Here is a 27384-nt window from a genome sequence, read left to right as displayed (position 1 = left end):
AGCAATTTAATTATTTATATTTATCTGTAATCAATTAAAACAACTTATCTAAGGATTATATTATATACAAGATATCTTATAAGAAAATTTTAATTGTTACTCAACAGTCATTAAAATTAAATGAATGAAAATCTGTGATCAAAGTAACTTATTATTATAATTATTTTACTGTGGTAAATTAAAAAAGTTATTCTATTTATTAAATTAGCTTATAAGCAAATTTTAATTGTTACTTAAAAAATGAAAATCTGTGATCAAAGTAACTTATTATTATTATTATTTTACTGTGGTAAATTAAAAAAGTTATTCTATTTATTAAATTAGCTTATAATCAAATTTTAATTATTTTTTAAAAATGATCAAAATTTGATAAATAAATAACTGAGATTTGAGTTCTTACTAATTTCTGTGATATTAGATTAATTTATTGATCTCAGTTTATGATCAAATTAAAAACAAATTCTAAACGTTATGTAACAATAATATTAAAACAAATATGTAAGAATAATCAATAAATACCAATTTAAATATGGTAATTATTTACGTATGTATTTGATTTGTTTTTATTACAAAAATTTTCATAGAAAGTGGAAATAAACTTTGTTCTGGATACATGATATTTTACGAATTCATTTCATCCTTTTACTGATAATTTATAATTAAGAAATCATTATTCTGGAAAATTTTTATTAAAAATATATTTGATGTGAATTTCAACTTTACTAATAAACACAACAATAAAATTATTTACAATACAATTTTCAAGTACAAAAATTTTTATTTCTTCAAGTATATAACTAAATTAATTATCATTGTAAATTTTATAATAATACATACACATCACACAATATATATATTTTAAATACTCATTTCGAATTTCCAGAACTCATTTTCAATGTATAATAAATGTCGATTAACTTTTTTGAACGTTCGGGTGTTAAACGATTTCGAAGACAAGAATGAACAAATGACCTGTTTGAAAATAATCTTTCAATTTGTGCTGATGACGATGGAATGTTAATCAATCGTTGAGCTAATTGAGAAATTACTGGGTATGAGTTTTCGGCCATTTGCCAAAATAATTTTGGAGGGACATTTCCTTTTTTCAGTAATGATTCAAAAATTCCAACTTTATTTTCATAAGCTTCCATTTCATGATAAGATTCATTTAATTCATTCCTTATAAATTCAATAGCTTGAGAATAATATTTATCGGTATGACGAAACTGTTTTCCTTGATAACCTGGATGCAATAAATTCGCTGCTAATAAAATTCGAGTCAATACTTTGTCAATGCGTTTTTGGACAATTTCTTGAACTTTTTCATTATCAGTCGGAACGTTTAATTTCATCCACTCTTCAGCTGCATCAGGTAAAGTAAAATTTGACTGTTGACATTCATTAATTAATGAACAAACTGGATCAGATAAAACGATGAAATTTTGTAATTTTGTTATTAAAGAATCATCGAAAATCTGATCATTCAAAGTAATCAATTTTTCTTTCTCTTGTTTTTTTGATTTTGTAAAAGACGGATTGTTTAATTTATTACTGATAATTTTTCATTATATCTAATTTTTTAAGCAACACCGAAACGCATCACGATAACTGCACCAACGAGTTTTGCAAGCCATTTTAATTTTTGTTCCTCCGTTTTCTATTATCTCTCGTTCTAAATTAGAAGCTTTGAATGTACGTAAAATGGTATTTATAGATTCTGCAAATGATTTATCAATAAGGTCCTTGGCAAGTAAATTTCCATGATGACTGCTGCATCCTGCATGCCATAAATTTACAGCTTTACCCATTGCTGTCATAACTGGAGCGTTATCAGAAACTACGGCATAAATGGTTTTATTATAATTTGTTTTGGCTATTTCTACAGCTTCTTCAATAACTTTAGTTAATTGTTGTGTATCTTCAGATAACAATGTGAAATCCCAAGAGTTTAAAAAAAAACTTGGTTCATTTGCTGTATGAATAATACATACAACATTTTTAGTATTTGCAACCGAATTTTTCCAATCATCTATCACTATTACTCCTTCTGACTGATTAATTTTTGTGTGTTCACTTGAAATTTTGCTATGTAATTTATTTAACAACGTATTGGAGAGAGTTTTTCTGCATGGCAGATGATAGTTCGGATTTAACGACTTAACAAACTCTTTAAACGGAATTGATTCAACAATACTAAACAGAAGATTGCATCCTACGAAAAATTTCACAAGTTTCATCAATAGTTGATAAATCACTCCTACTATTTGATGAAATGCTTGAAGTCGCTTTAGATTGATTATCAAATGAAATATCATCTGACCTTTCTTCAGAGGATCTACTTAGCACCTATAGAAATGTAAAGAAAAATTTATTCAAAATAAAAAAAATTTGTTTTTGAAAATATTCACTGAGAAAAAAATACTTTTACTCAATTAACAATTTTTGGTTCAAGAAATTCGATGAGATCAAATATTCTATTATTTTTAATTACTAATTTCTGAAGAGAAGAGCATCAATATTTATCTTTGGATAATAGATAAACAAGAGAATAGGTTTATTTAAATTAAGTAAAAATTATTTTAATCAATGTAACAAGTTCTTGAGCTAAGAATATATATTCTCGAAAATTTTCAAGAACATAAATTCTTGTATCAAGAAAATTTTCTTAATAAAAGTATTTTTTTTTTCTCAGTGTAATTATCGCTTTGCAATATACCTTAGTTTTTCCCGAGGGATCAGTAGTTTTGGCAGCACATCTATTTCTGAAATAAGTGAAGAAAATACAAAATTAATTATCAAAAAAAATTTTTTTTTAATTCAATGAAAATATAAATATTTATTAAATAACTATTTACTGCTTGGGACTGGTGAGGCGTGGGTTCGAATCCCGGTGTGAGCTGAAATTTAATTTTCAGTGAACATCGGTGCTCGTAACTCATGCCGGGCTGTACAGGTTTGGGTTTTTCGATGGTTTCCCCAAGCCCTGTGCTACCGGTGGGGCACAGGCAAATGCGTGCAGTTTCCCCAAAGTCGGCCCATCGCCGCATTACTCTCCAGGCTGAAAAAGTATGTAATACCGCCAAACTTATTCTGCCAAACTTAATGTACCGATCAGCCTGGAGTCCCCTTCCGGTCTCGGCCGGACCCCCATCGAGACAGAAGTCTGAAAAGCGGGGTTAAAATAAAAAAAAAAAAAAAAAAAAAAAATAACTATTTACCGATTACTTTGTAATCGAATTTGTGCAGTATTTTTTAACTTATAATTGCACTTTAAACATTGAGCAATATTTTTACCATTTAACTTTTCAATCACAAAATCATTTTCTTTAAAAATGATTGATAAATTTTTTTTTTTAATGCACTCATTTTGAGATAAAATTAAAAGTTTAGATTAGTTATTGCGAAAACTGTTGAAAGACGGTTAGAATTTTAAAAATGTACAATGTCCAATGATAACCACCAGGTGGCATACAAATCGACGTATAATACCGGAATTTAAGTATTTTACGTAGTTTACGTAAAATACGTAGGAAACTGCTCGTTACGCGTAACTGCTCACCCCTGGTTTCTAAGCACGGGCGCTGGAAACATGTCTTGAAACATGTAAGCGACTATCCGAATGCAACCATAAATTTCTTGCATTCCAGATTCCAGAACTAAAACATATTCATGAGCAGGTAGTATGCTTTGTTATGAAATGGAGTATGTTTACCTGAAATCACTTTTATTTTCATCCATCGATGCAAGTTATCAATGTTTGTTTTTAAACAAACTCATGATTTGAAACACTTATATCGCTCACCGTTGAATAAAAAGCAAACATTATAAATAAATTAAACAATTTCTATTTTAATTGTGCCTAGTCATATTAATATAATATTATAATAATGGCATTGTATTTTGATAATCGAATTCAAAATCTAGTATCTTCTTCAATCAATAATTATGCTATTTGGCACCCGAATTTTCCATTATTGGCTATTGCTGGTTATTCACAAAATAAAGGTATTTATGTTACTATCTACGATGATCACGGTCAATTAATTCACGATTTAAAATCTCATGAAGTTTCAATTTTTCAAATTTCGTCACTTAGTTGGCACCCAAAACTGAAATTATTAATAATTGGTAAAGATAATGGTAGCATTCAAATTTGGACTGAGGATTTTGAACAGAATGAGTTTACTGAAGTCGGAACACCGCACAGAGATTCTATTACATTATTAGAATGGAGTCAGAATGGTGGCAGATTAGTATCTGTGGATGCAGCAGGATCTATCGTTGGATGGAGAGTAGATAATAAAGGTCAACTATTGATTATATTTCATCATGAACTACAGAAGTCGTTTACTCAGATTACTTTCAAACCAATAGTATTTACACCGAAAAATTTAAATAACGAAAAAATTATTGCCGATGATAATCGATCATTAAATTTATTTAACAATTGGAGACCAAGAACAGCAGTTCAAATTCCTCAGTTCCAAAAAGATAACTATGCTTTTTTTATTGGATCTTTAGATGGATTTATTTATTATATTGATACAAAAGGCCATTGCAAAGAAGTATTAAATACAGGTGGAATAACATTATGTGGTTTACTCCACCATCAATCAAGAGATTCAATAGTTGTAATGACAGAAGGATTTAACGTGAGTCAATTTCAAATTGATTCTTTCACTGGAGAACTTACAGAAATGATAAAAGTCAAGTTGTCTGGTAAAAGTAATGATTTTAAAGTAAAAAATACGTTATGTTGGATCGGAAACAATACTCTAGCCATTCTTACCGGGGAATTGAGTTTAAGATGTTGGAATTTACAAAATGGTAATACGTATGTTTTATCTCCAACAATGTTAACGTCTGAAAATGTATCTAACTTTCAAGAAGTTTATATTAGCTTTACATTTTGTAAAATTAATCAAACTTTAGCAGCAGGAACTAATTTAGGAACTATTCATTTTTGGAAACGAGAGTTTTTAACATGTAACAATGAATATGGCTGGCCTTTTACTCCAAAATCTTGCGCTGTTGATGGTACAGTGAAACAATTAACGTGGGGTGGTGCTTTTTTGAGATATCCTGTTTTTGCAGCTAATTGTGTTGCTAACGTATTTATTTTTCACGAACAACCTATGTGCGCTGCTTACAATGTAGATATTTGTGTCTGTCAAGTTTCACCAACTAAATTAATAATAGAAAAAGAAAATGAATCTTGTAGTTTAATTACCGACATTCAAGTACAGATGTTAGCTATAAATAAAATTTATATCGCCGTTTCTTCAGGAAAACAAATAGTAACTTATAGTATTCATAAAAGTGAGGTATTACACACATTAATTGAACAATCCTTTCAGTGTGATGTTGAAAAAATTCTTATTTATGAATCTACATTGATTATATTGACTGCTTCTCTTATTCAACTCAGAACAATAAAAGGAAATGTTATTCAAAATTTACCAATATTACCTGAAGAAGGTGAGCCCATTACAATGGAATTAACAGGACAATACTTAACAGTTGCATCGATTAATGGTATATTAAAGATTTGGGACTTGAATAAGCGTTTAGCAAAACTTCATACACGAACTCTTGCAGTGTATGATGTTATAAAAGATTTTGCCGAAATTATTGAAGCAAAATGTAATTCAGATTGTCGATGTGTATCAATTACTGTTGCTACTTCAAATTTATTACCTAGTTCGATTTTATATATATGGGATATTGAGGGTGACCAAATTTTTGAATTTGACTATGCCAAATTAAGTGAAAATCACCAAAACTATTCAGAAGTTATTTCAAAATCACAGGGAAGATTTGTGGTAACACATTGTTGGGATGTAATAGATCCCCGAGTACTTGTCTGTCAAACTCAAACAATTCCAACTTATAATATTCAAAATTTTTGTAATCCTAAACGAATGTCAAATGTTTTCAAAAATATTGTATTAGTTTCAATGTTTATTACTCCTGAGCATGGTATAACAATCCATGATTATCGTTCTTTAGAGGAATTTTATTGTCGTCTTATAGAAGTTAAATCTCCTCATATTATTGTTTTTGATTCAGAAAAGGAAGGTCATGGAAGTAAATTAACCAAGTTATTTATGAGAGAGTTTGAAGAATTAGGTTTTTGTGATGAAACTATTAAAAAAGCTATTATGGATTTTAGTTTTCATATAAGCATGGCTAATACAGATGAAGCATTCAAATCAATTAAAACTATTAAAAATGAAGCTGTGTGGAGAAGTCTTGCTAAAATTTGTGTAAAAACAAAACAATTAAATATGGCTGTTCTTTGTTTAGGCCATATGAAATGTGTAAGAGGTACAAAAGCTTTTAGACAAAGTATTATAAATTCAAATTTAAATTTGGAAACGAAAATCGCGAATCTTGCTGTTGAATTAGGACTTTATGCTGATGCTGAACATTTATTTCGTGAAGCTGGAAGGTTAGATCTTCTTGGTAATTTTTTGGAAACTTGTAACAGACATTCTGAAGCTATAACTCTAGCAGTAAATGAAAATAAAATAAGTGAAAAATTGAGTTATTATAATTATGCAAAAATATTAGAACAACAAGGAAATGTTGAAGAAGCAATTAAAATGTACACAAAAGCAAATAGTGACAAATTTGAAATATCGAAAATTTTATTTAATCAGCCTAAAGAACTTCATAGTTACCTTGCGGCTTCAAATGACAAGTAAGTAAACCTGAGTAACTTCAATTAACGTTGTCACCATCGCGGTTTTGAAAATGCCGTAAAGATTCGGTATTTATACGATATGAATGCTGTATTTTTACCGTTATACTTCAGTTATTTTAGCCAGTTTTTTTGTCGAATTATTACGAAAAAATTACAAAATAAATTCAGAATATTAACGGCAAAACAATAGAAAAATTACGGTATATTAACAGCATTTAAACCGTAAATGTACCGCATATTTACTGTATCTGCGGCACTATTGCAGTAAAAAACCGGAAAAGAAGATCCCTACTTTCTATTACCGGCAAAATACTAAAAATATGCTGCTTTACTACTATTTTTTAATAGCTTAAATTTTTTTTTTTATAATATTATAAATTATCACGAATAATTTTTAAGAGGTTGATAAATTAATTTCTCTATCATCATCATCATCATCATCATATATCTTTAATTATATATCTTTAATTATATCAGTATAAACGCGGCAAAATTGCAGTATATCTTTGGTATTTTTACCGTAGAAATACGATTTTATTATTGTAAAATTATAGTAATATTATAGTTAATACATAGATTTTTTACTGTAAAAGTTCTAAAGTTTTACGGTAATTTTATCGTATTATTTCTGAACTTTGTAGTAAAAGTACGATAGAAATGCTGTATAACTATAGTAAAAAAACTAGCCAAAACAACCACAGAAATACCGTATTATTTCAGAATTATAACGGTAAATTTATGGTAAACGCATTAATACCGAAAATTTACGGTATTTCAAAAACCACGAGGGCAAATAAACTATTATTAAATCCACTCTGTGTGATATGATAAATTTTTTGTATCCATGCAGAGTGAATTTATTAGAGCTTTTTTAATTGATGAATATAGTTATTTTTAAATATGTAGGCACATTTTTATTTGATTTTTTATCAATAGGGATATAAAAAACTGGTATGCTCAATATATTGAGTCTACAGGGGAGATTGAATGTGCATTACGTCTTTACGAAAATGAAAAAAATACGTTAGCTGCAACTAGAATACTTTGTTTTCTTGGTCGTGATGAAGAAGCTTGTAATTTGGTAATGAAAACAAACCATGCCGCTTCTGCATATCATTTAGCGGCATTTTATGAATCAGTCAATAATATTACTCAAGCAGTCCATTTTTATACAGTATCAAAAGCATATTCTAATGCAGTTCGGATTTGTAAGGTACAGTTTTTAAAAAAACCAATGAATTTCAATTTTAATTGAGATTTTTTTTTTTTTTTTTTTTTAAAGGAAAATCGAATGATTGAGGAACTTTGGCCTCTATCAGTTTTAGCTCCTAGACAGTTAAAGATTGACATAGCAAAATATTATGAAGATAATGACCAACCAGATAAGGCAATATTATTATATCATCAGTCGTGCATCTTTCCAAAAGCCCTCGCTCTAGCTTTTAATACACAACAATACGATATTTTACATTCAATTACTTCTGATTTAAATTCTGACACTGATCCAACATTTATTATAAAATGTGCAAATTTTTTCGAAAAAAATAATAGAATTGATAAAGCCATACAATTATTAGCTAAAAGTAAAAAATTCGTAGAAGTATTAAATTTGATTCAGAAATATAACGTTCCACTAACTGAAGATCTAGCCGAAGAGATAACAATTGGCAAAGCGAATAATGATATAGAGAGTGAACGTATACGAATTTTAACTTTGGAAAAAGTCGGGGAAATAGCATTTGAGCAAGGAAATTATCATTTAGCAACTAAAAAATTTACTCAAGCTGGAAATAAACTCAAAGCAATGAAAGCTCTTTTAAAGTCTGGAGATACTGAAAAAATTTGTTTTTTTGCACAAGTTTCAAGACAGCGAGATATCTATATTATGGCTGGAAATTATTTACAATCATTAGACTGGCAGAACCAGCCAAATATTCTTAAAAGTATTATTAATTTTTATTCAAAAGCTAAAACAATGGATTTACTGTCTAACTTTTACATTGCATGTGCTCAAGTTGAGATTGATGAATTTCAAAACTATGAAAAAGCAATAGATGCATTCAATCAAGCAATTAAATGTGTGTCGCAAGTAATTTCACCGAAAGATCCGATGTTACATAAGCAGGTTGTTGATGCGGTCAATAAAAAAATAATGATAATAAAACGGTTTTTGGACATTAAAAAGTAAGTAATATTCCATAAAACATTTTTCATTATCTTTCCTGATAAAATAGAGATGAAATGTATGTGAAACCAATTTATTTGTAATTTGATTGGTCGAATATATCATAAGCATGAAAATATATGTAGACGCGATATTCAGGCACGCTCACGTTAGATCTAGTGACATAAAGAACAGGGAGAATCCTCTTACATCGATTAAAACGGTTTTCGAAGTAATGTCAATTGTGACGATTGTAAATTTATTTTGAGATTGAAGGTCAAAAATTTTGAAAGTTACTTTTTTTTACACCAAGGCAACTAAAGATCACGTAGACTTATATTTTTTTAACTTATGAACATAAATTTATATCTTAAAGTAATTCTTAGTGATAATTATCGACAGGTTCCTAAAGACAGATTACGTATCCCAATTTATGATATTCTTTTTAGCTGATTTCATAGAAATCTACTTATTGTATTGGTCTTCGTGACGAAACTTTTGAAAAATTTTGCTATATTTACATATATCTCATATATATATGTAAGCAACGCTATTCTTATTGCCGGGGCTGACGGCTGTCGAGTATTGTGAGGCCCGAGATCTGTGACGTAAGGTCTTACCCCCAGCCCGTGACAAGACTCGCCCCCACTCAACGAGGGTTGAGAGGACTACGAGAGAGATTGTTAGGGGCATTCCGACGCCACCCTTCAGGAGGACCTCACGCGATGGGTCCTAGTACAACGTCCCCCAGTCATTGTCATCCCTTAATTATATTGGCTTTTATTAGATGTCTCATTCCGTAGTCATTGTCGGGTTATTACTTGTAGATGTATAAATAAATATGAGTGGTATACAAAATATAAACCTCGAGTCTTACATATATATATATATATATATATATATATATATATATATATATATATATATATAGATAGATAGATAGATAATAAACTTTATTGACCCTAGAGCCTTAGCTCCCTCAGGACCATCATAATTATACATTATAATCAGTGTAAAATACAGAGCATGTAATTACATAAATTGAAAATAATAAAATATAAACATATTATAATGAAATAATAACGTGAATTATAAATTATAAATTATAATCGTGGTAGATATGAGACAAGTTGCCAGAAAACCTGGTAATAGCACAGTTAAGCAAAACTAATATCATTCAATATCACTCAAGGCACAGCAGCATACAATAATGACAATCAAAGCTCAATATCATAAATTAATACTTTTGCAAATAATAAAAGTATATATATATATATATATATATATATTATATATATATATATATGTTATATATATATATATATATATATATATATATATATATATATATATATATATATATATATATTACATTTCTGTAAATTGTATCTGAAAGCTTAGTAAATAAGCTTTTAATTTGCATTTTTATTTTTTTTTCTAAATTGAATAGTTCAGAAATGACGGCAATTTGAACTCTTCAAAATCCTCAAAAATTGGCACTTTTACTGTTTCTGTGCGAAATAACTAGTGAATGTGATAACTTGTAAAATTTTTGTAAATTGCATCTGAAAGCTCATTAAATTGAGCAAAAAATTATTTTGCATACTTGACTATCAGTCTAGCCCGGGTAAAAAATTTTATATAAAATTATATATACTTATGTTATTATATATTACTTATATATAATTATATATTACTTACATATAATTACATATGATTATATGTAATTATTTATAATAATATATAATTGGATGCAGTATTTTTTAATAATTATATATAATCATTAGGGTCGGCCAAAAAAAACTTTTAATTTTTTTTTCTTTAGCTACCGCGAAAATATCGTCTGAGATGACGAAAAAAAAATTTTGGTAGAGTTTGAGCTCTTAATATCAATATCTAGAGGTCTCACATGGTGATTTTTGATTTCCCATTTAAATAACACGGGAATTTTTTTTTTTTTTTGGAATTTCCATTTATCTCAACGAATTATTGTGTGGTAAAAATAAATAAATATTTTTGTAGGAAATTAAACGGCCTACAAAAAAGGTCTGAAATAATTTTTCGCTAAGTCAACTCGGTTAAAAGTTATTTGCAGTTAAAGTTCAAATTAAAATAATATACGATGACTCACAATTTTTTATACTTTTTAACAAAAAAACGGCTTAAAATCATAAACCAACATATTTTTCGTGATTTTTCTCGTTTTTACTTCCCAAATTTATTGAGAAAAACTTATGTTATATAGCACACGATTCGAATAAAAGCGTTGAAAACTGATTTCAATGTAGTCGAAAGTACTGTAAAGATTTTTGATGCGACTATATCTATTATTTATTAACTAGCTGTTACCCGCTTGCTTCGCTGAGCGCTTTGTAGAATTGCATTTTTAAATCTAGACTTGAAATTTAATTGGAGTATTGCTTTGATTTGCACAGATTCCAAATGGAGCATTAAAAGTTTTAGTTAAAGTCATTGCAAGTCTCATAAGTGAAGTTGAAATCTATCTAGCTTCAAATGCAAAGAATTTTTCTGTTATTTAAAATTTTTTCAGTGACATCAATTTTTTATATAAAATAAATTTAACATGTTTTTTACAAATTCTATTTAAATAATTAGCCAAATTAATTTTTTATATATCAAATGTTTGGAAAATGCATTCATTTTCATCTATTACAAACCCGCGATCTCGCAATAAGAACAATTTATCGGTTATGTGATCAGCAAAAATAACTAAACATAACATGTTATTTACATGCATGTATGTAAAATTCTTAGTTCGTTGACTGAATAACTATCATTAATATTAAGTTTTGAAAACCTTACAATGACTTTCCCCGCTGCCAGAGAGACGATTTTTGTAAGGAAATTTTTAGAAAATTTTATTGAAACCCAATAGACTTGTCCTAAATTTCATATCTCAAAAAGTTCTAGTTTATAAACAACAACATTTTTTCAATTCTATATATCTCTCTGACACAGTCAGCATATGAAGTCAATTATCGCGAAATTTGTTTTTAGCTGATATCTAATTATTAAGAAAAAGAAATATTCAAATCGATTGACCCTGGAGGCTATTTCTGGAATTTCCTGTTTCTCTTGAGGTTCTATCAAATTTTATTTCTGTACACAGAAAAAATATGTTCTTGAATCAAATATATAATTTTGAAGAACTTAATCTTCTTGATTTGAGTAGAAAAATTCTTGACCTAATACATTTTTCTTGATTTAAGGAAATTTTACCTGATTCAAAAATTTTTCGCCTTGAGTCTAAAAAATTACCCTCTTCAAAATTATTTTCTTGGTTCAAGAATTTTTCTCTCGAATCAAGTTAATTTTTTTTTTTCAGTGTATGTGCTGTATTTAAAGAATATAAACTTTTTGACAATCAACACGCCTGCACTCCTGTAGGGGGAAGGAATTTCATAAAATTTTGTTCGAGATGGTTTCTACAACACAAATAAAAGATTCTTACAAAATTTTGAGTCCATAGAAACTATTATTTGGAAATAAGAATTGTTTATTTTTAACGCCTTCGCAATCCCTATTGAAGTTGAAATTTGATAAAATCCATTCTTAGCTGAACTTCAAGGGAAGATTACACCCAAAGATTCCTACCAAATTTAGAGTTTATAGAAGTTACAGTTTGGAAATTGAAATTAAAAATTCTAACACCCGCCCGCGCAATCCCTATTGGAAGTAGAATTTATTGAAATCCGTATTAAGATGATCTTTACATAACAAATAAAAGACTACTACCAAATTAAGTCTATAGGAACTATAGCTAGTAAATATAAAATTTTCATTGTTAACACCCACCCCCGCAATCCGTATTGGGAGTAGGTTATCATATAACATAAGTTTTTCTCAATAACTTTGGGAAGTAAAAACGAAAAAAATCACGAAAAATATGTTGTTTTATGATTTTAAGCCATTTTTTTGTTAAAAAGTACAAAAAATTGTGAAAGTCATCGTATGTTATTTTAATTTGAACTTTAACTGCGAATAACTTTTAACCGAGTTGACTTAGCGAAAAATTATTTCAGACCTTTTTGTAGGCCGTTCAATTTCCTAAAAAAATATTTATTTATTTTTACCACACAATAATTCGTTAAGATACATGGAAATTCAAAAAAAAAAAAAAAAAATTTCCGTGTTATTTAAATGGGAAATCAAAAATTACCATGTGACACTTCTAGATATTGATATTAAGAGCTCAAACTCTACCAGATTTTTTTTTCGTCATCATTTGGACGATATTTTCGCGGTAGCTAAAGAAAAAAAAATTGAAAGTTTTTTTTGGCCTACCCTAATAATCATATACAATTACGTATAATTATATATAATTGCATATAATTATATATGATTATTAGGGCCGAGAATTTAGTTTTTTTAAAAGAGAGAGACAGAAGATAGGCGTAGCCAAGCGTTCTAATTGGTCGTAATAAATAAATTGTTTTTTGTTTATCGCTATTAAGTGAAGACAGCAGCTTGAATAAAAAATAAAATTTAGATTGCTAATCCAACATAAAAATATAAAAAATATGTCAAAAAAAAAACAGGTTAGTTTGCAGATGTGAAGGTGCTTGTAAACAAATACAAGTCTGTGCTGCTCAGATAAATAAAAAAGAGAATTTGAAACACCGTGTTGTAACTAAAATGTTTAAAGAAATGAATAAAAGTGAACAGTGATAAGCTGGCGATTTCGCTAGAGATCGCGTAAAGGAATTGCTCCCGGTCTTACTGGTAATTTTGCTGGAGATCGCACTGACGGTCTTTTTAAAGGTCTCGCTGGAGGTCACGCTAGAAATCTTGCTGACGGTCTCGCTGGAGATCACGCTAATAGTTTTTCAAAAGGTCTCGCTGTCGGTATCATTGGAGGTCGTTTTGCTGGGAGTTGTGCTAATGGTATGGCTGCCGGTCTCGCTGGTAATTTTGCTAGCGATCACAGTGACGGTTTCGCTCGAGATCACGCTGACGGTCTTTCTAGAGGTCTCGCTGGAGATCACGCTGATGGTCTCGCTGGAGGTCGTTTCGCTAGAAGTTGTGCTATTGGTATTGCTGCCAGTCTCAGTGGTAATTTTGCTAGCGATCACGGTGATGGTATCGCTGGAGATTACGCTGACAGTCATTCTGAGAGTCCCGCTGGAGATCACGCTGACGATCTTTCTGGAGGTCTCGCTGGTGATTACGCTGACGGTTTTTCTGGGAGTCTCGCTGGAGATCACGCTGACGATCTCGCTGGTGATCACGCTGACGATCTTTCTGGAGGTCTCGCTGGTAATCACGCTGATGGTCTTTCTGGAAGTCTCGCTGGCCATCACGCTGACGATCTTTTTGGAAGTCTCGCTGGAAATCACGCTGACGATCTTTTTGGAGATCTCGCTGGTGATTACGCTGATGGTTTTTCTGGGAGTCTTGCTGGAGATCACGCTGACGATCTCGCTGGAGATCATGCTGACGATCTTTCTGGAGGTCTCGCTGGTGATCACGCTGACTGTATTTCTGAAGGTCTCGCTGGAGATCACGCTGACGGTCTCTCTAGAGGTTTCACAGGAGATCACGCTGACGATCTCGCTGGAAATCACGCTGACGATCTTTCTGGAGGTCTCGCTGGTGATTACGCTAACGGTTTTTCTGGGAGTCACGCTGGAGATCGAGCTGACGATCTCGCTGGAGATCACGCTGACGATCTTTCTGGAGGTCTCGCTGGAGATCACGCTGACGATCTTTCTGGAGGTCTCTCTGGTAATCACGCTGACGATCTTTCTGGAGGTCTCGCTGGTAATCACGCTGATGGTATTTCTGGAAGTCTCGCTGGCCATCACGCTGATGATTTTTCTGGAGGTCTCGCTGGAGATCACGCTGACGATCTTTCTGGAGGTCTCGCTGGTAATTACGCTGACGGTTTTTCTGGGAGTCTCGCTGGAGATCACGCTGACTCAGCGTGATATCCAGCGAGACCTTCAGAAATACAGTCAGCGTGATCACCAGCGAGACCTCCAGAAAGATCGTCAGCGTGATCTCCAGCTAAATTACCAGTGAGACTGGGAGCAATTCGTTTACGCGATCTCCAGCGAAATCGCCAGCTTGTCACTGTTCACTTTTAATTCATTTCATTAAACATTTTAGTTACAACACGGTGTTTCAAATTCTCTTCTTTATTTATCTGAGCAGCACAGACTTGTATTTGTTTACAAGCACCTTCACATCTGCAAACTAACCTGTTTTTTTTGACATATTTTTTATATTTTCATGTTGGATTAGCAATCTAAATTTTATTTTTTATTCAAGCTGCTGTCTCCACTTAATAGCGATAAACAAAAAACAATTTATTTATTACGACCAATCAAAACGCTTGGCTACGCCTATCTTCTGTCTCTCTCTTTTAAAAGAACTAAATTCTCGGCCCTAATGATTATATATAATAATATATAGTTAGATGCAGCATTTTTTTTATAATCACATATAATCATATACAATTACATGTCATTATATATAATTACATATAATTATATATGATTATATATAATAATATATAATTAGATGTAACATTTTTTCAATCTATATATATATAAGCGAAATACCACTCACTCATCACGAGATCTCCGAAACTATTCGCCCGATTGACTTGAAATTTAGCATAGTTACTCCATTCGTGATGTAGACGCTCACTAAGAACGGATTTTACGCAATTCCTAGCCAAAATGAATTTTTCGTCTACCATCACATATGCCCTCCCCTCCCCTCCCTCTCATTCTTCTCCTCCCCTCCCGTGCCCTATAATCTTTCCCCTTCCCTATATCTCTCTCTTTTTTTGGGAGCGAAATATCATTTTGACCCTCTAATCTAAGAAACCATCAGTGGCACCCGTAAATTATCGAACTCAACCCCCCTACAACCACCCACGCTAATCAACCTTTGCCATGGTTACCATTGTCATGGTTATCGTTGCCATGGTTACCGTTGCTATGGTTACCGTTGCCGTGGTTACCGTTGCCATGGTTACCGTTACCATGGTTGCCGTTACCATGGTTACCGTTATCATGGTTACCGTTGCTATAATAACTGTCAAAATGATTGATTTTAAATTTTATCGATTGACTGTTGGGACAGTAGGAATTCATAATCATACGTTTTTAAGAAAGAATAGCTAAATCATTAATAACTGAAATAACTTATATGTATTGGAATAATCATGAAGGATGAACTCGATTATATCATAACACAGATAAATTAAACATAAATATTATCAAGTTGATATTGTTAAATGATTATACTGATTTTAATGATTAAAATTAAAATGGTAAATTGTGTCTGATGCGTCTTCTCTAAAATTTTACAACGATATCGTTAAATTATTATAAAAACGGTCGATTTAAGATAATTTCTAATAAAATGAGTAATAATAAATATATTTTTTAATACCACTTAATTTGTTATGAATTTATTAATAACTAGCTGATACCCGCCCGCTTCGATAGGAATACAATAAATTTTTATGGTGTAACCTAGATGAAAAATATAAACAAAATGGTTAATTTCAAAAGATAATGAATATAAATTTTGAATTAGAGAAAAGTGATTGTTTGTGATGACCGGTGTTAGCGAGTATTAAATACATGAGAACAGTATTTTATTATTAACATTTTTTCAAAATTAAAAAATTATTGACATTTTTTAAAATTAAATAATACTATGAAGCGGAAAAGAATAGGAGTTACGGATAATTATTACGTGAATCGTTCCAACATTCACGTAACAGAATAATTGGAGGAGGAAGAGATTGAGAAAGAAATAGGAAGGACCTTCTTAATAAGAGTTTACAGAATATGCGAGAAAAAATTCAGATAGCTCGGACAGGGATTCGAACCCAGAACCTTCCGGTGACATGTCGGCTACTCTACCATTTGACCTATCCGGTCTAGACTAAATGTTTAGGATAACATTATTATAATGGGAACGCATCTCACTACACAGTACGTCATGGGTGATGCGGAAATCTGTCTAATGACAGATTTACTGACTAACTGACCCATTGATTGATTGATTATTAATAATAAAATACTTTTCTCATATATTTAATACTCGCTAACACCGGTTATCATAAACAATCACTTTTCTCTAATTCAAAATTTATATTAATTATCTTTTTGAAATTAATCATTTTGTTTATATTTTTCATCTAGGTTACAACATAAAATTTTATTGTATGCCCAGCGAAGCGGGTGGGTATCAGCTAGTAATTATATATAATCATATATAATTTCATATCTATATATATATAGGAGACTTTCTATAGATATAGATAGTCACTTATCACGATATCTCTGGACCATAAGGCGTAGCGACTTGAAATTTGGTAGGAATATTCCTTTCGCCGAGTAGAGGTCAGCTAAGAACTGATTTAACGAAATTCCACCCACAAAGGCGGTTGCGGGGGCGTTAACAATCAAAAATTCCCATTTTTAAACTATAGCTCCTATCGACTTCAAATTTGGTAGGAATCTCCTATATGTGATGTAGAAATGATCTAAGAGCGGATTTTACGACAATCTACTCCCAATATGGATTTCGGGGGTGGACGTTAAAAATGAAAATTAAAAATTTCCGACTTCTAGCTCCTACAGACTCCTAATTTTGTATGAATTTTGTGTAAGTGATGTAAAAATAATTTATGAACGAATTTTACGATATCCCACTCCACAGAGGAGTGCGGGGGTGGGTCTTAACAATGAAAATTTTAAATTTCCGAGCTGTAGCTCCTATAGACTCCAAATTTGGTAAGAATCTGTTCTATGGGATGTAGAAATGATTCAAGAGCGGATTTAATGACAGCCTACCCCCAATGTGGATTGCGGGGGTGGGCGTTAACAATGAAAATTTTAAATTTCTGAGCACCAGCTCCGACAGACTCATAATTTTGTATGAATTTTCTGTAAGTAATGTAAAAATAATTTATGAACGAATTTTACGATATCCCTCCCCACAGGGGGGTGCGGGGGTGGGTTTTAACAATTAAAATTTTAAATTTTCGAGCTGTAGCTCCTATAAGCTCCAAATTTGAAAAGAATTTGCTATATGCGATAAACTGGAACTAAGGAAACGACCCAAAGTCGAAGAAAGTATTTACTAGCGTTATAGATTGAAATATAGATTAACTATCAAGTTGGAATACTAAAATAAAATAATAAATTATAAAATTAGTGTAAGAAAAGTAGATTTAAGCGAAAGATGTATCAGAGTTTGTTAGACAAGCTGTACATCTGGTGCCAATAAATCTATATATATAGGAGATCCCATTTTTGAACTCACTCATCACGAAATCTCAGAAACTATTAGGTCGATTGACTTCAAATTTAGTAGGAATATTCCTTTTGCCGAGTAGAGGTCAGCTAAGAACGGATTTTACGAAATTTCACCCACAAGGGGTCTTGCGGGGAAGTTAACAATAGAAAATTCCCATTTTTTTAATTAATTTATGTGTGTAGTCATTTGTTTTTTGTTTCCATCAATAAAACAAAAGACGATCGTTTTTTCGTCATTCTTTTTTTTTTCTAGCTTATAAAGAAGTCGGAAAAATGTATAACATCAACTCTACGCTTTCAATGCTTCTCCATCCACACCATCCCACGCATCCACCCACGTACTCCCACGCATCCACCCACGCAATCTCACACATCCACCCACGCATCCATCCATGCACTCACCCACATCTATGTATATATGAGATTTCTACGTATATAGTCACTCATCACGATATCTCTGGAACCATAAGACCTAGAGACTTGAAATTTGGTAGGAATATTCTTTTTACCGAGTAGAAGTCAGCTAAGAACGGATTTAACGAAATTCCACCCACAAAGGCGGTTGCGGGGGCGTTAACAATCAAAAATTCCCATTTTTAAACTATAGCTCCTATCGACTCCAAATTTAGTAAGAATCTTCTGTAAGAGATCTAGAAATAATCTATGAACGAACTTTACGATATTACACCCCACAGAGGGTTGCGGGGGTGCGTATTAATAATGAAAATTTTTAATTTTCAAGCTATAGCTCCTACAGACTCTAAATTTGGTAGGAATTTTTTATAAGTAATGTAGAAATAATTTATGAACGAATTTTATGATATCCCACCCCACAGAGGGTTGCGAGGGTGGGTATTAACAATGAAAATTTGTAATTTTCAAGCTATAGCTCCTACAGATTCCAAATTTTATAGGAAATTTCTGTACATCATGTAAAAATAATTTATGAACGAATTTTACGATATCCTACCCCAAAGAGGATTGCGGGGGCGTTAACAATAAACAATTCCCGTTTTCAAACTATAGCTCCAATAGACTCCAAACTGGATAGGAATTTTCTGTTAGAGATGTAGAAATAATATAGGAACGAATTTTACGATAGCTCACCCCACAGGGGTTTGCGGGGGTGGGTATTTACAATTAAAATTTTTAATTTCAAAGCTATAGCTCCTATAGACTTCAAATTTGATAGGAGTCTTCTATATGTGATATAGAAATGATCTAAGAACGGATTTTACAACGAATCACCTCCAATAAGGATCGCGGGAGTGGGTGTTGACAATAAAAAATGTTCATTTCCATAATATAGCTTCTGAAAACTCTAAATTTGGTAGAAATCTTTTATTTCTCCTGTAGAGATCATCTCAAAATGGATTTCAATAAATTTTACTTCCGATAGGAATTGCGGGGGTGGGTGTTAAAATCTAAAATTTTAATTTCCAAACTGTAACTTCGACAGACTTCAAATTTGGTGGGAGTCTTCATGTATCATGTCAAGTTCAGCTAAGAATGAATTTTATCAAATTCCAACCCCAAAGGGACTGCGGAGGCGTTAACAATGAAAATCTTTCTTTTCAAAACAAGTTTCTATGGACTCGAAGTTTTCTTGGAATATTTTATTTTTAGTGTAAAAATCATCTCGAATAAGATCTTACGAAATTTCTCTCTAACATAAGAGTGCGGGAGTGATAGTTGTCAAAAAATTCATATTCTTCAAATATATTTCCTAGAGATATAAAATTTGATAGAATCTTAAGAGAAACAGGTAATTACAGGGATGGCCTCCAAGGTCAATGGATTAAAATATTTTCCTTTTTTAATAATTATATTTTCTTACCACAATCGTCTCCTTGGCAGCGGCGAAAAAGTCATTGTAAGGTTTCTAAAATTTAACTTTACATGTAGCTATATAGTCAACGGACTAAGTATTTTGCATACATTTTATTTTTGCTGATCACATAACCAATGAATTGTTCTTATTACGGGATCGCGGGAATGTAACAGATTAAAATGAAAACATTTTCTAAACACTTGAGATGTGGAAAAGAAATTTGGCTATTCATTTTAAGAGATTTCGTAAAATCAAAAATTAAAATCGTAAATCCAAAAATGATTATTCATTTTTGGAGAAAGCCACGGGAATGTTATAGTGATTGCACATTGAAAGTTACAATGGATATTCGTTAGAATTATGACATGGATAAAAGGTACAGGCCAATCCGATAGAATTTTGAATCTGTGCAAGTCAGAACAATACTCCAATTGAATTTCAAGTCTAGATCTCAAAATACAATTCTATAAAGTGCCCAGCGAAGCGGGCGGGTAACAGCCAGTAATTATATATAATTAGATATAATCATATATAATTTTATATAATTCTATAGAATTGTTCAAAAGTTACAAACATTATTATATACAATTACATGAAATTATATATGATTATATAAAATTATATATATTTCGTATATAAACTGATAAAAGGATTTATTAACTATTAGAAATTTAATTTGTTTGAAGACAATTATTTAATTTATTAAATTTTAATAAATTTTTTTTAACATTCAATAAATATTTATTTGGGAGGAAAGTACGTTTATTAATAGTTAATAAGTATTTATTAATAGTTAACAAATATTTCTTAAAAGTTAATAAATATTTTGTTGAGTGAATTTGTTTCACTTGCAATGTCATATGATACAAAGATTGCTTATAAACAAAAATCATCTTTATAAATTATTTGCATTGATTATATTACATTATAATAACGTTTATTGTAATATACCGAATTCTATTACAGCTCATAAATCATTTATTAACATTTAATAAAGCTTATTAAATATAAACAAATCCTTCTATCAGTGCAACTATACGGAATTCATTTATAATTATATATGAATCATATACAATTGTATATAATTTTTTTTATCTCAGTCTGCTACTCTAATGATTAATAATTTATTAATCTATAGTATTTTTTGTGGATGAAATAATAGGAACTGTATTAATTAAGTTAACTTATAAAAATTGATTATGTATACGATTTGCATTACTTGTAGTTATTTCAAAATCTGCTCTACAAGTAAGTCTCGTAGGTAAACAGGTAGCGCGTCAGCCTTTCAAGCGTCAGGTCCCCGGTTCGATCCCCGCGCACGTCGAATTTTTTTTTATTTTTATAGAAATAATTATATATAATTATATCTAATTCTATATAATTATATCTAATTCTATATAATTCTATATAATTATATCTAATTCTATATAATTATATAGGGCCATTTTTCATATATAATTATATATAATCTTTTTTACCCGGGAGGCCAAAAATCACTTACTCTTTCTGTCTATTTGATGTAATTTTACTCTTGCATCCGTTTTGAAAATGATTATTTTAGTCATTTCGGAATATACAGCGATTAAAATTGTAATGTTTATTGATTATTTAAGATGTTCACTAATTTAGTATTTTTACTATGTACTTGAAGTACGTAGACGTTTTTACGATCTAGTAATTGTTGGATTCACTATGAAATCTACTTCCATTTCGGCTGCTGAATAGTCTTTTTTTTAATTACACACCTACGCAGTACATTACATTCCTAATGGTAATAATATTGATATTAAACTATTAGATTCACACGGAAACTTTTTAATAATCTTAGATTATTGAAAAAGTTTGATTATCATCTAATTCTATAAATTTAAAAGAATATTCTTAATTTGACTAGGGTAAATGCACCAATTATTGACCGATTAAGGTTTTCTTTTTTTTGTACTAAGCTATAAAAAAATGATTAACTTATTAACTATAATTTGTAATGGATTTTATTAGTAGATTTAATAGAAATCTAACTATTGCATTGGTCCTCATGACGGAAATTTTGAAAAATTTTGCTATATTCCGACTTAAGGAAGTATAGGACGTACAGTCCGTTCACTGAGTTTCATCTCACAATGCATATATATATATATATATATATATATATATATATATATATATATATATATATATATATATAGCTATACTATAGTACGTGACTTAAGAAGGATTAATTTTGTTCGAGATTGTACCTTCAGAAAACTTAACAAGTTTTTACTAGTGATTTAATGAAATTTAGCTTATCGGAATAATCTTTTATGCATTAAATAACTATATTATTATCAATTAATTGATAATTTATTTTTAATTTGAATAAAATAATAAGTTTTTTAATTTTAAATATTTTTTAAAAAGTTTGGCAACGCAATAAATTTTATCGCGGTTGCGCATGCGTTGACTGCTCTATTCGTGTTTTTGATGGGTACGTGTGTATTATGTTTACAAGTAATGCTATTAAAAATATAAAAATATTAAAGAATTAAAATATTGATTATTTAATTATGTTATGTTTTATAATAAATAATAACAATTTTATAATATTTTTCTTAACCTATTTGATATTTCTTTTAACCTATTTCATTGAAGCTTTAAATTTCCCGCGCGACCCACCATGTACGGCGTTGCCGTCAACATAACCCACATTTGCTATGGCTGACTATTTTTTTTAAATTTAGATTTTTCAAACTCAATTATTTTTATAACTAAGCACCCTCAACTTAATTTTATTTTTTCAATAATTTTTGAAAATTTTTTTTTTCTTACAATGAGTTTTTCGAAGCTTTCTCATTATTTTTTCATCATGAAATTTATTAAAACAAGAGTAGGTGTGAGATTTGGTATGTCATTACAATGTTAAATGACCTGTTTTGAATCTTGTTTTATAAATAAACTATCAACTCTAGGTCTCTGAAATTTTAACGCAACACGTATTAAATATATTTCTATCGATCTTAAAAATTTTAAATTGATCTCATTATTACGACTTAACTCCCGTACCTCCTTAACTCGACGAGCTGAGTCAGAAAATACATATGGTTCAAAAGTTTATGCATGTATATGTCGTAGACAGATCGTGAAATTAGACAGTTCGTGAACTGTCTAAGCATTTCTAGACAGTTCATGAACTGCAGCCAGATCGTGTAATGGTCAATCAGTTACACGAAGTGGCTAAAATTTTTAGACAATTCATGAAATGCAATTAGGCCTTAGACAGATCGTGTAATGTTCCAAAATTACATGATATGTCTAAATTTTTTAGACAGTTCATGAAATATCTAATAGCTGTTTTGCCGATCGTGAAATATTTGTAAAGCAAATAAATACCTTAATTAAATCAAGTCAAATTCCGCGCTCAACAACTCAGAGTTTCATGCGCTCTGACTACACGGTGAAAATGGTCGCAGCAGCAGAGAAAATGCTTCCATCCACTAAAAAAAAGCTCCCTACGTACACTGATAAAAAATTTACTTGACTTAAGAGCCAAAATCTTGAACCAAGAATACCATTTTGAAGAAAATGATTTTCTTGAGTCAAGAACAATTACTTAAATCAAGAATAATTTCTTGACTCAAAAAGTTATTCTCTTGACTCAATAAAATCATTTTCATCAAAATGGTATTCTTGGTTCAAGATTTTGGCTATTGAGTCAAGTTAATTTTTTCATAAGTGTATAAAATTGGTGACTGCATACTTCTTGCAGAACCAAAAGTCGATCGTGGCCCAAGTGATCCCTAGAACATTGTATGTTTCATCACAGATCAAAAAGGTGTGCATGCAAAAAATCTAACGTTTTGTGTAATAGTAGATGTCACTCGAGTTTACCATGTATAGATAAATAATAGTTATTTTCGATACATATGCGCAAAGGGAGGGATTTTGACGACTTGAAGTGACGTCACAAGTTTGAGGCTATGGGCGCATTATTATCAAGACCGAGTTATTTATCCGGACGAGCGTAGCGATATATAACTACAGCGTTGCCAATTTAGAATGGATCTTTACCAAACTCAACATACTTATTCTACAGATAGATACCGAAATCAAGTTCGAAAATGAGCTTAATCGGTCAAGTAATTTGGAAATGCGAGGATTTCAAAATCTTAAAAATTCATTTTTCTTCACTTTCTTACTCGAATAACTTTTGAATGGGATAACTTATTGAATCTCTGTAAATTGAATCTGGAAGTTCTTTAAATAAGCTTCAATTATATTTCAAATTTCGTTCTCGAGATCACTAAGTAGTACCGCCTTAATTTGTACGCATATTCACATCACAAAGTTAAAACAGTCACACCTTGGCAGGTTTTGTGACCCCCTACCCAAAGTAAACTATTTCGCGCCAGAGATGGTCTGGACGCCACCAGGAGAATTTATCGATGCTGAATTCGGCCTCCTGGAACCGAGTTACTTCTGCCAGCTCACACTCAGGGAGTGGGTTATCCAAAACTTGATTCGGTCACAGAATAAAATTAATTTAACTAATTACTACTAAGTGATGAGGAAGAGGCTCGGTTGTTAGAAATTATTGGCACAGAAATATAACAATAAACAACTTTATTTCCAATGACTCGACAATTAACTATTTAATTAAATTGAAACAAGGAGAAGGTTCACAAGGAACTCCTAGGAACTACTCCTCCTTTGAATTTACGTAATGAATCTATTTTAATTAATAAAATGATTTAACCAATTTAATTAATGAATTTAATAACAATCAAACCCCAATAAACAATTTAAACGATGATAATACGGCTTACGTCGCGGTTCCGTGAAATTAGTTCTTCCTCGGTGGGTAGGCTCTCCATGAACAATCCCCAGAAATAGAATGAATTAATTAATGGCCTGGCCTTCGCCATAGCCTGATTAACACACAACTGAACAGATTCTAGGATGCTAACCAGTTAGCTCGCAGACCAAAACTAACTAAACTAAACTATAACTAACTGAGCCGACCCCGTCTTCGCTAATACAACTCGCTCCGTCTAGATAATAATTTGCCCCTTGACCTTTGGAGATCCTAAGAGTTGGACGCTCGAAGCAGTGTTACCAACTCGAATTTTATCGAGTAGGTAGATACAATTTCAAAAGTTGGTAGTTTCCAACCATCTTCAATCCGAAAAGTAGGTAGATCTACCAACTATAATTTCGAGTTTTATATAAAATCTTACCCTAAGATGTGATAAATATCTAGATCTACCAACTATAATTTCGAGTTTTATATAAAATCTTACCCTAAGATGTGATAAATATTAACTAAAAAATGGACAATATTCATAAAAAAATCAAAGCATATTATGGATTGAAGAGATCAATGTAACATAATTTACTTGACAATGAGGGCCGGAAACTGAAATGCAATTTTCTGTTAAAAATTTTTTTTTATTAAAAAAAAAGTATTTTAACTTTTGTTATACATAACAGTAAAATATTTTTTTTATCTTATATTTAAACATAAATTATACGTTTTATAATATTCTATTCTTTAAAAGAATACATATTTTGATTAAATAATCTATAATGATCATGCGTAGGTATAGGTTGTTCAGAGCTTTCATTGATGAATCGTTTCGTATGTAAAAATCCCTGAAGAGTGTCCGTTGACAGTTTATTTCGGCTAGAGGTTTTCAATAAATTGACTGCAGAAAACAATCTTTCGACATTAGCACTACTATGCGGAAGTACAAGAAGTTTTCTGACGAATAGACTCAACAAAGGGAACATTTGTGTGCGATCGCCATTTCTAATTTCCGAAACATGATGCCAAAAGTCTTCAACTTTGACATTTTCTTCAGAAGTAAAAGGAAAAGTGAAATTTCTCATCAATCTCCACTCTCGATCCAATTCAGTTAAATTCGAAGGGCATAAATCTGAAAAAATAATGACCGTTGCTATCAATTATGTTTTTATATTTTATAACAATGATATTTACCTGGGAACAATGTTTTTAAATGAGCAATCGTAGATACAGATCGTCGCTCAATTAAGCATTGAGGATTTAAAAATGATAAATTTTTTAGTCGTTGTCGTTGTAAGTCTTTAAACGGAAACCGATCTCTTATTTGCTTAACACTCATCGTATAAAAAGCGACACATTTTTGGATGAAATTTTTTACTTCGTCTTCCTCCATGTCATGAACAAATTCTTCTTGAGATAATAACGCTAAAACATCACCTCCTAGGTATACTTGGTCAGCAGGTAAATGATTAACTTTCGAATCATAATTTACATTCAAAATTTTAAGTTCCAACCTTTCTGTATGATTTATACTGACTTCTTTTTCTGTAGCAGACAACTCCATACATTCTGGTTTAATAAAACATTCCAAAATTGTTTTGTAGGTTGCGAAAACTTTTTCATACAAAATAAATAATTTTGGACTTTCGGACTGCATTTCCTTATTAAGATCGTGAAAATAAGGTAATGCAAATTTCAGAAATTGTAAGTACAGTATAGTTGAAGGGGCCATACATTTTTCTAAAATCGAGTTAGCAGCAAGTAATCTATCAACCAGAACAGCACTTTGAAAATATAAAGTCAATGCAGGTAATTGATATATGAGCCTCTCCACAACAGGAAGTAAAGAAAGCCATCTTGTCTGTGAAGGATGTAATAGTTTATTCGGTTTGATATTCAAGTATTTCTGGAAATCTTGATAGTCGTTAAGTCGTTTAGGGCTATTTTTTACGTAGCTGTATACATCTCTTGCAAAATCTTCTACTCCTCGTGGCAGTTGTTTACATGCATAAGAAGCACACAAGTGAAAAGAATGGCAAATACACTTCATTATAAATAAATTAGGTATATCCTTGGCAAACAACGCAGCTAAAGAAAGATATTCTCTAGACATGTTATTCGCCCCATCACACGCAAAACCAATCATATTTTGCTTGTAAGGAATGTTTTCTTTTTCAAAAAATTCTTTGCAAGTGTGATGTAAAACAACAGCAGTACAGTCTGATACTGGTAATAAGCATAAAAAATGATCTTCAATCTTAAAATTGATCGCAGTTCGTACAACAAGAGCCATGTGTTTAGTAGTTGATCGGTCTGTACTCTCATCAGCTATTAAAGAAAACTTTTCATTCTGCAATTGATTCAAAAGTTTTTCATAAGAGACTTTCCCCGTAACATTTGTCACAATAGCATGTGCTTTGGTTCTTCCAAATTTTATTTGGTTACCTAATTCCGAATCTGGACATACTGACTGAATAAGATTCTTTAAATCACCTGCAAAATTATAAAATATCCACGATATTACAAATGCAAAATAATAACAAATAATTAAACATTAAAACAAATAAACGGAAAAGTTGTGTTTGTTTACTTTAATGT

General features: G+C 30.8%; 2 protein-coding genes across 3 annotated transcripts in view; one reads left to right on the top strand and one right to left on the bottom strand.

The window, feature by feature from the left end:
• Nucleotides 1–1571: 1571 nt before the first annotated feature.
• LOC123269681 lies at nucleotides 1572–2779 on the bottom strand. Its single transcript, XM_044735518.1, has 2 exons — nucleotides 2717–2779; nucleotides 1572–2346 (listed from the first exon to the last, which is right to left on the bottom strand). The coding sequence occupies exon 2, from the start codon at nucleotides 2313–2315 to the stop codon at nucleotides 1572–1574; it is 744 nt and encodes a 247-aa protein (XP_044591453.1). The 5' UTR covers nucleotides 2316–2346; nucleotides 2717–2779.
• An 866-nt stretch (nucleotides 2780–3645) lies between these two features.
• LOC123268274 (intraflagellar transport protein 140 homolog) overlaps nucleotides 3646–27384 on the top strand; it is a 63727-nt gene continuing 39988 nt past the window's right edge. The window contains exons 1-4 of one of the 2 annotated variants that reach the window (XM_044733222.1): nucleotides 3646–6703; nucleotides 7643–7919; nucleotides 7989–8890; nucleotides 9320–9740. In XM_044733222.1, coding sequence (XP_044589157.1) covers nucleotides 3888–6703; nucleotides 7643–7919; nucleotides 7989–8890; nucleotides 9320–9323 — 3999 coding nt within the window. In that variant the 5' untranslated portion in view covers nucleotides 3646–3887 and the 3' untranslated portion in view covers nucleotides 9324–9740. Of the gene's footprint in view, nucleotides 6704–7642; nucleotides 7920–7988; nucleotides 8891–9319; nucleotides 9741–27384 lie in introns of those variants that run through there. The other variant, XM_044733221.1, reaches the window with a different exon arrangement.

This window comes from Cotesia glomerata, linkage group LG7, assembly GCF_020080835.1.
Source record: "Cotesia glomerata isolate CgM1 linkage group LG7, MPM_Cglom_v2.3, whole genome shotgun sequence".
NCBI classification, from domain to species: Eukaryota; Metazoa; Arthropoda; class Insecta; order Hymenoptera; family Braconidae; genus Cotesia; species Cotesia glomerata.
This window is presented reverse-complemented; position numbering and strand designations above follow the sequence as displayed.

Excerpts from the sequence above, each read along its gene's own strand:
- LOC123269681 (XM_044735518.1), bottom strand. The coding sequence starts at position 2,315 with ATGATATTTCATTTGATAATCAATCTAAAGCGACTTCAAGCATTTCAT.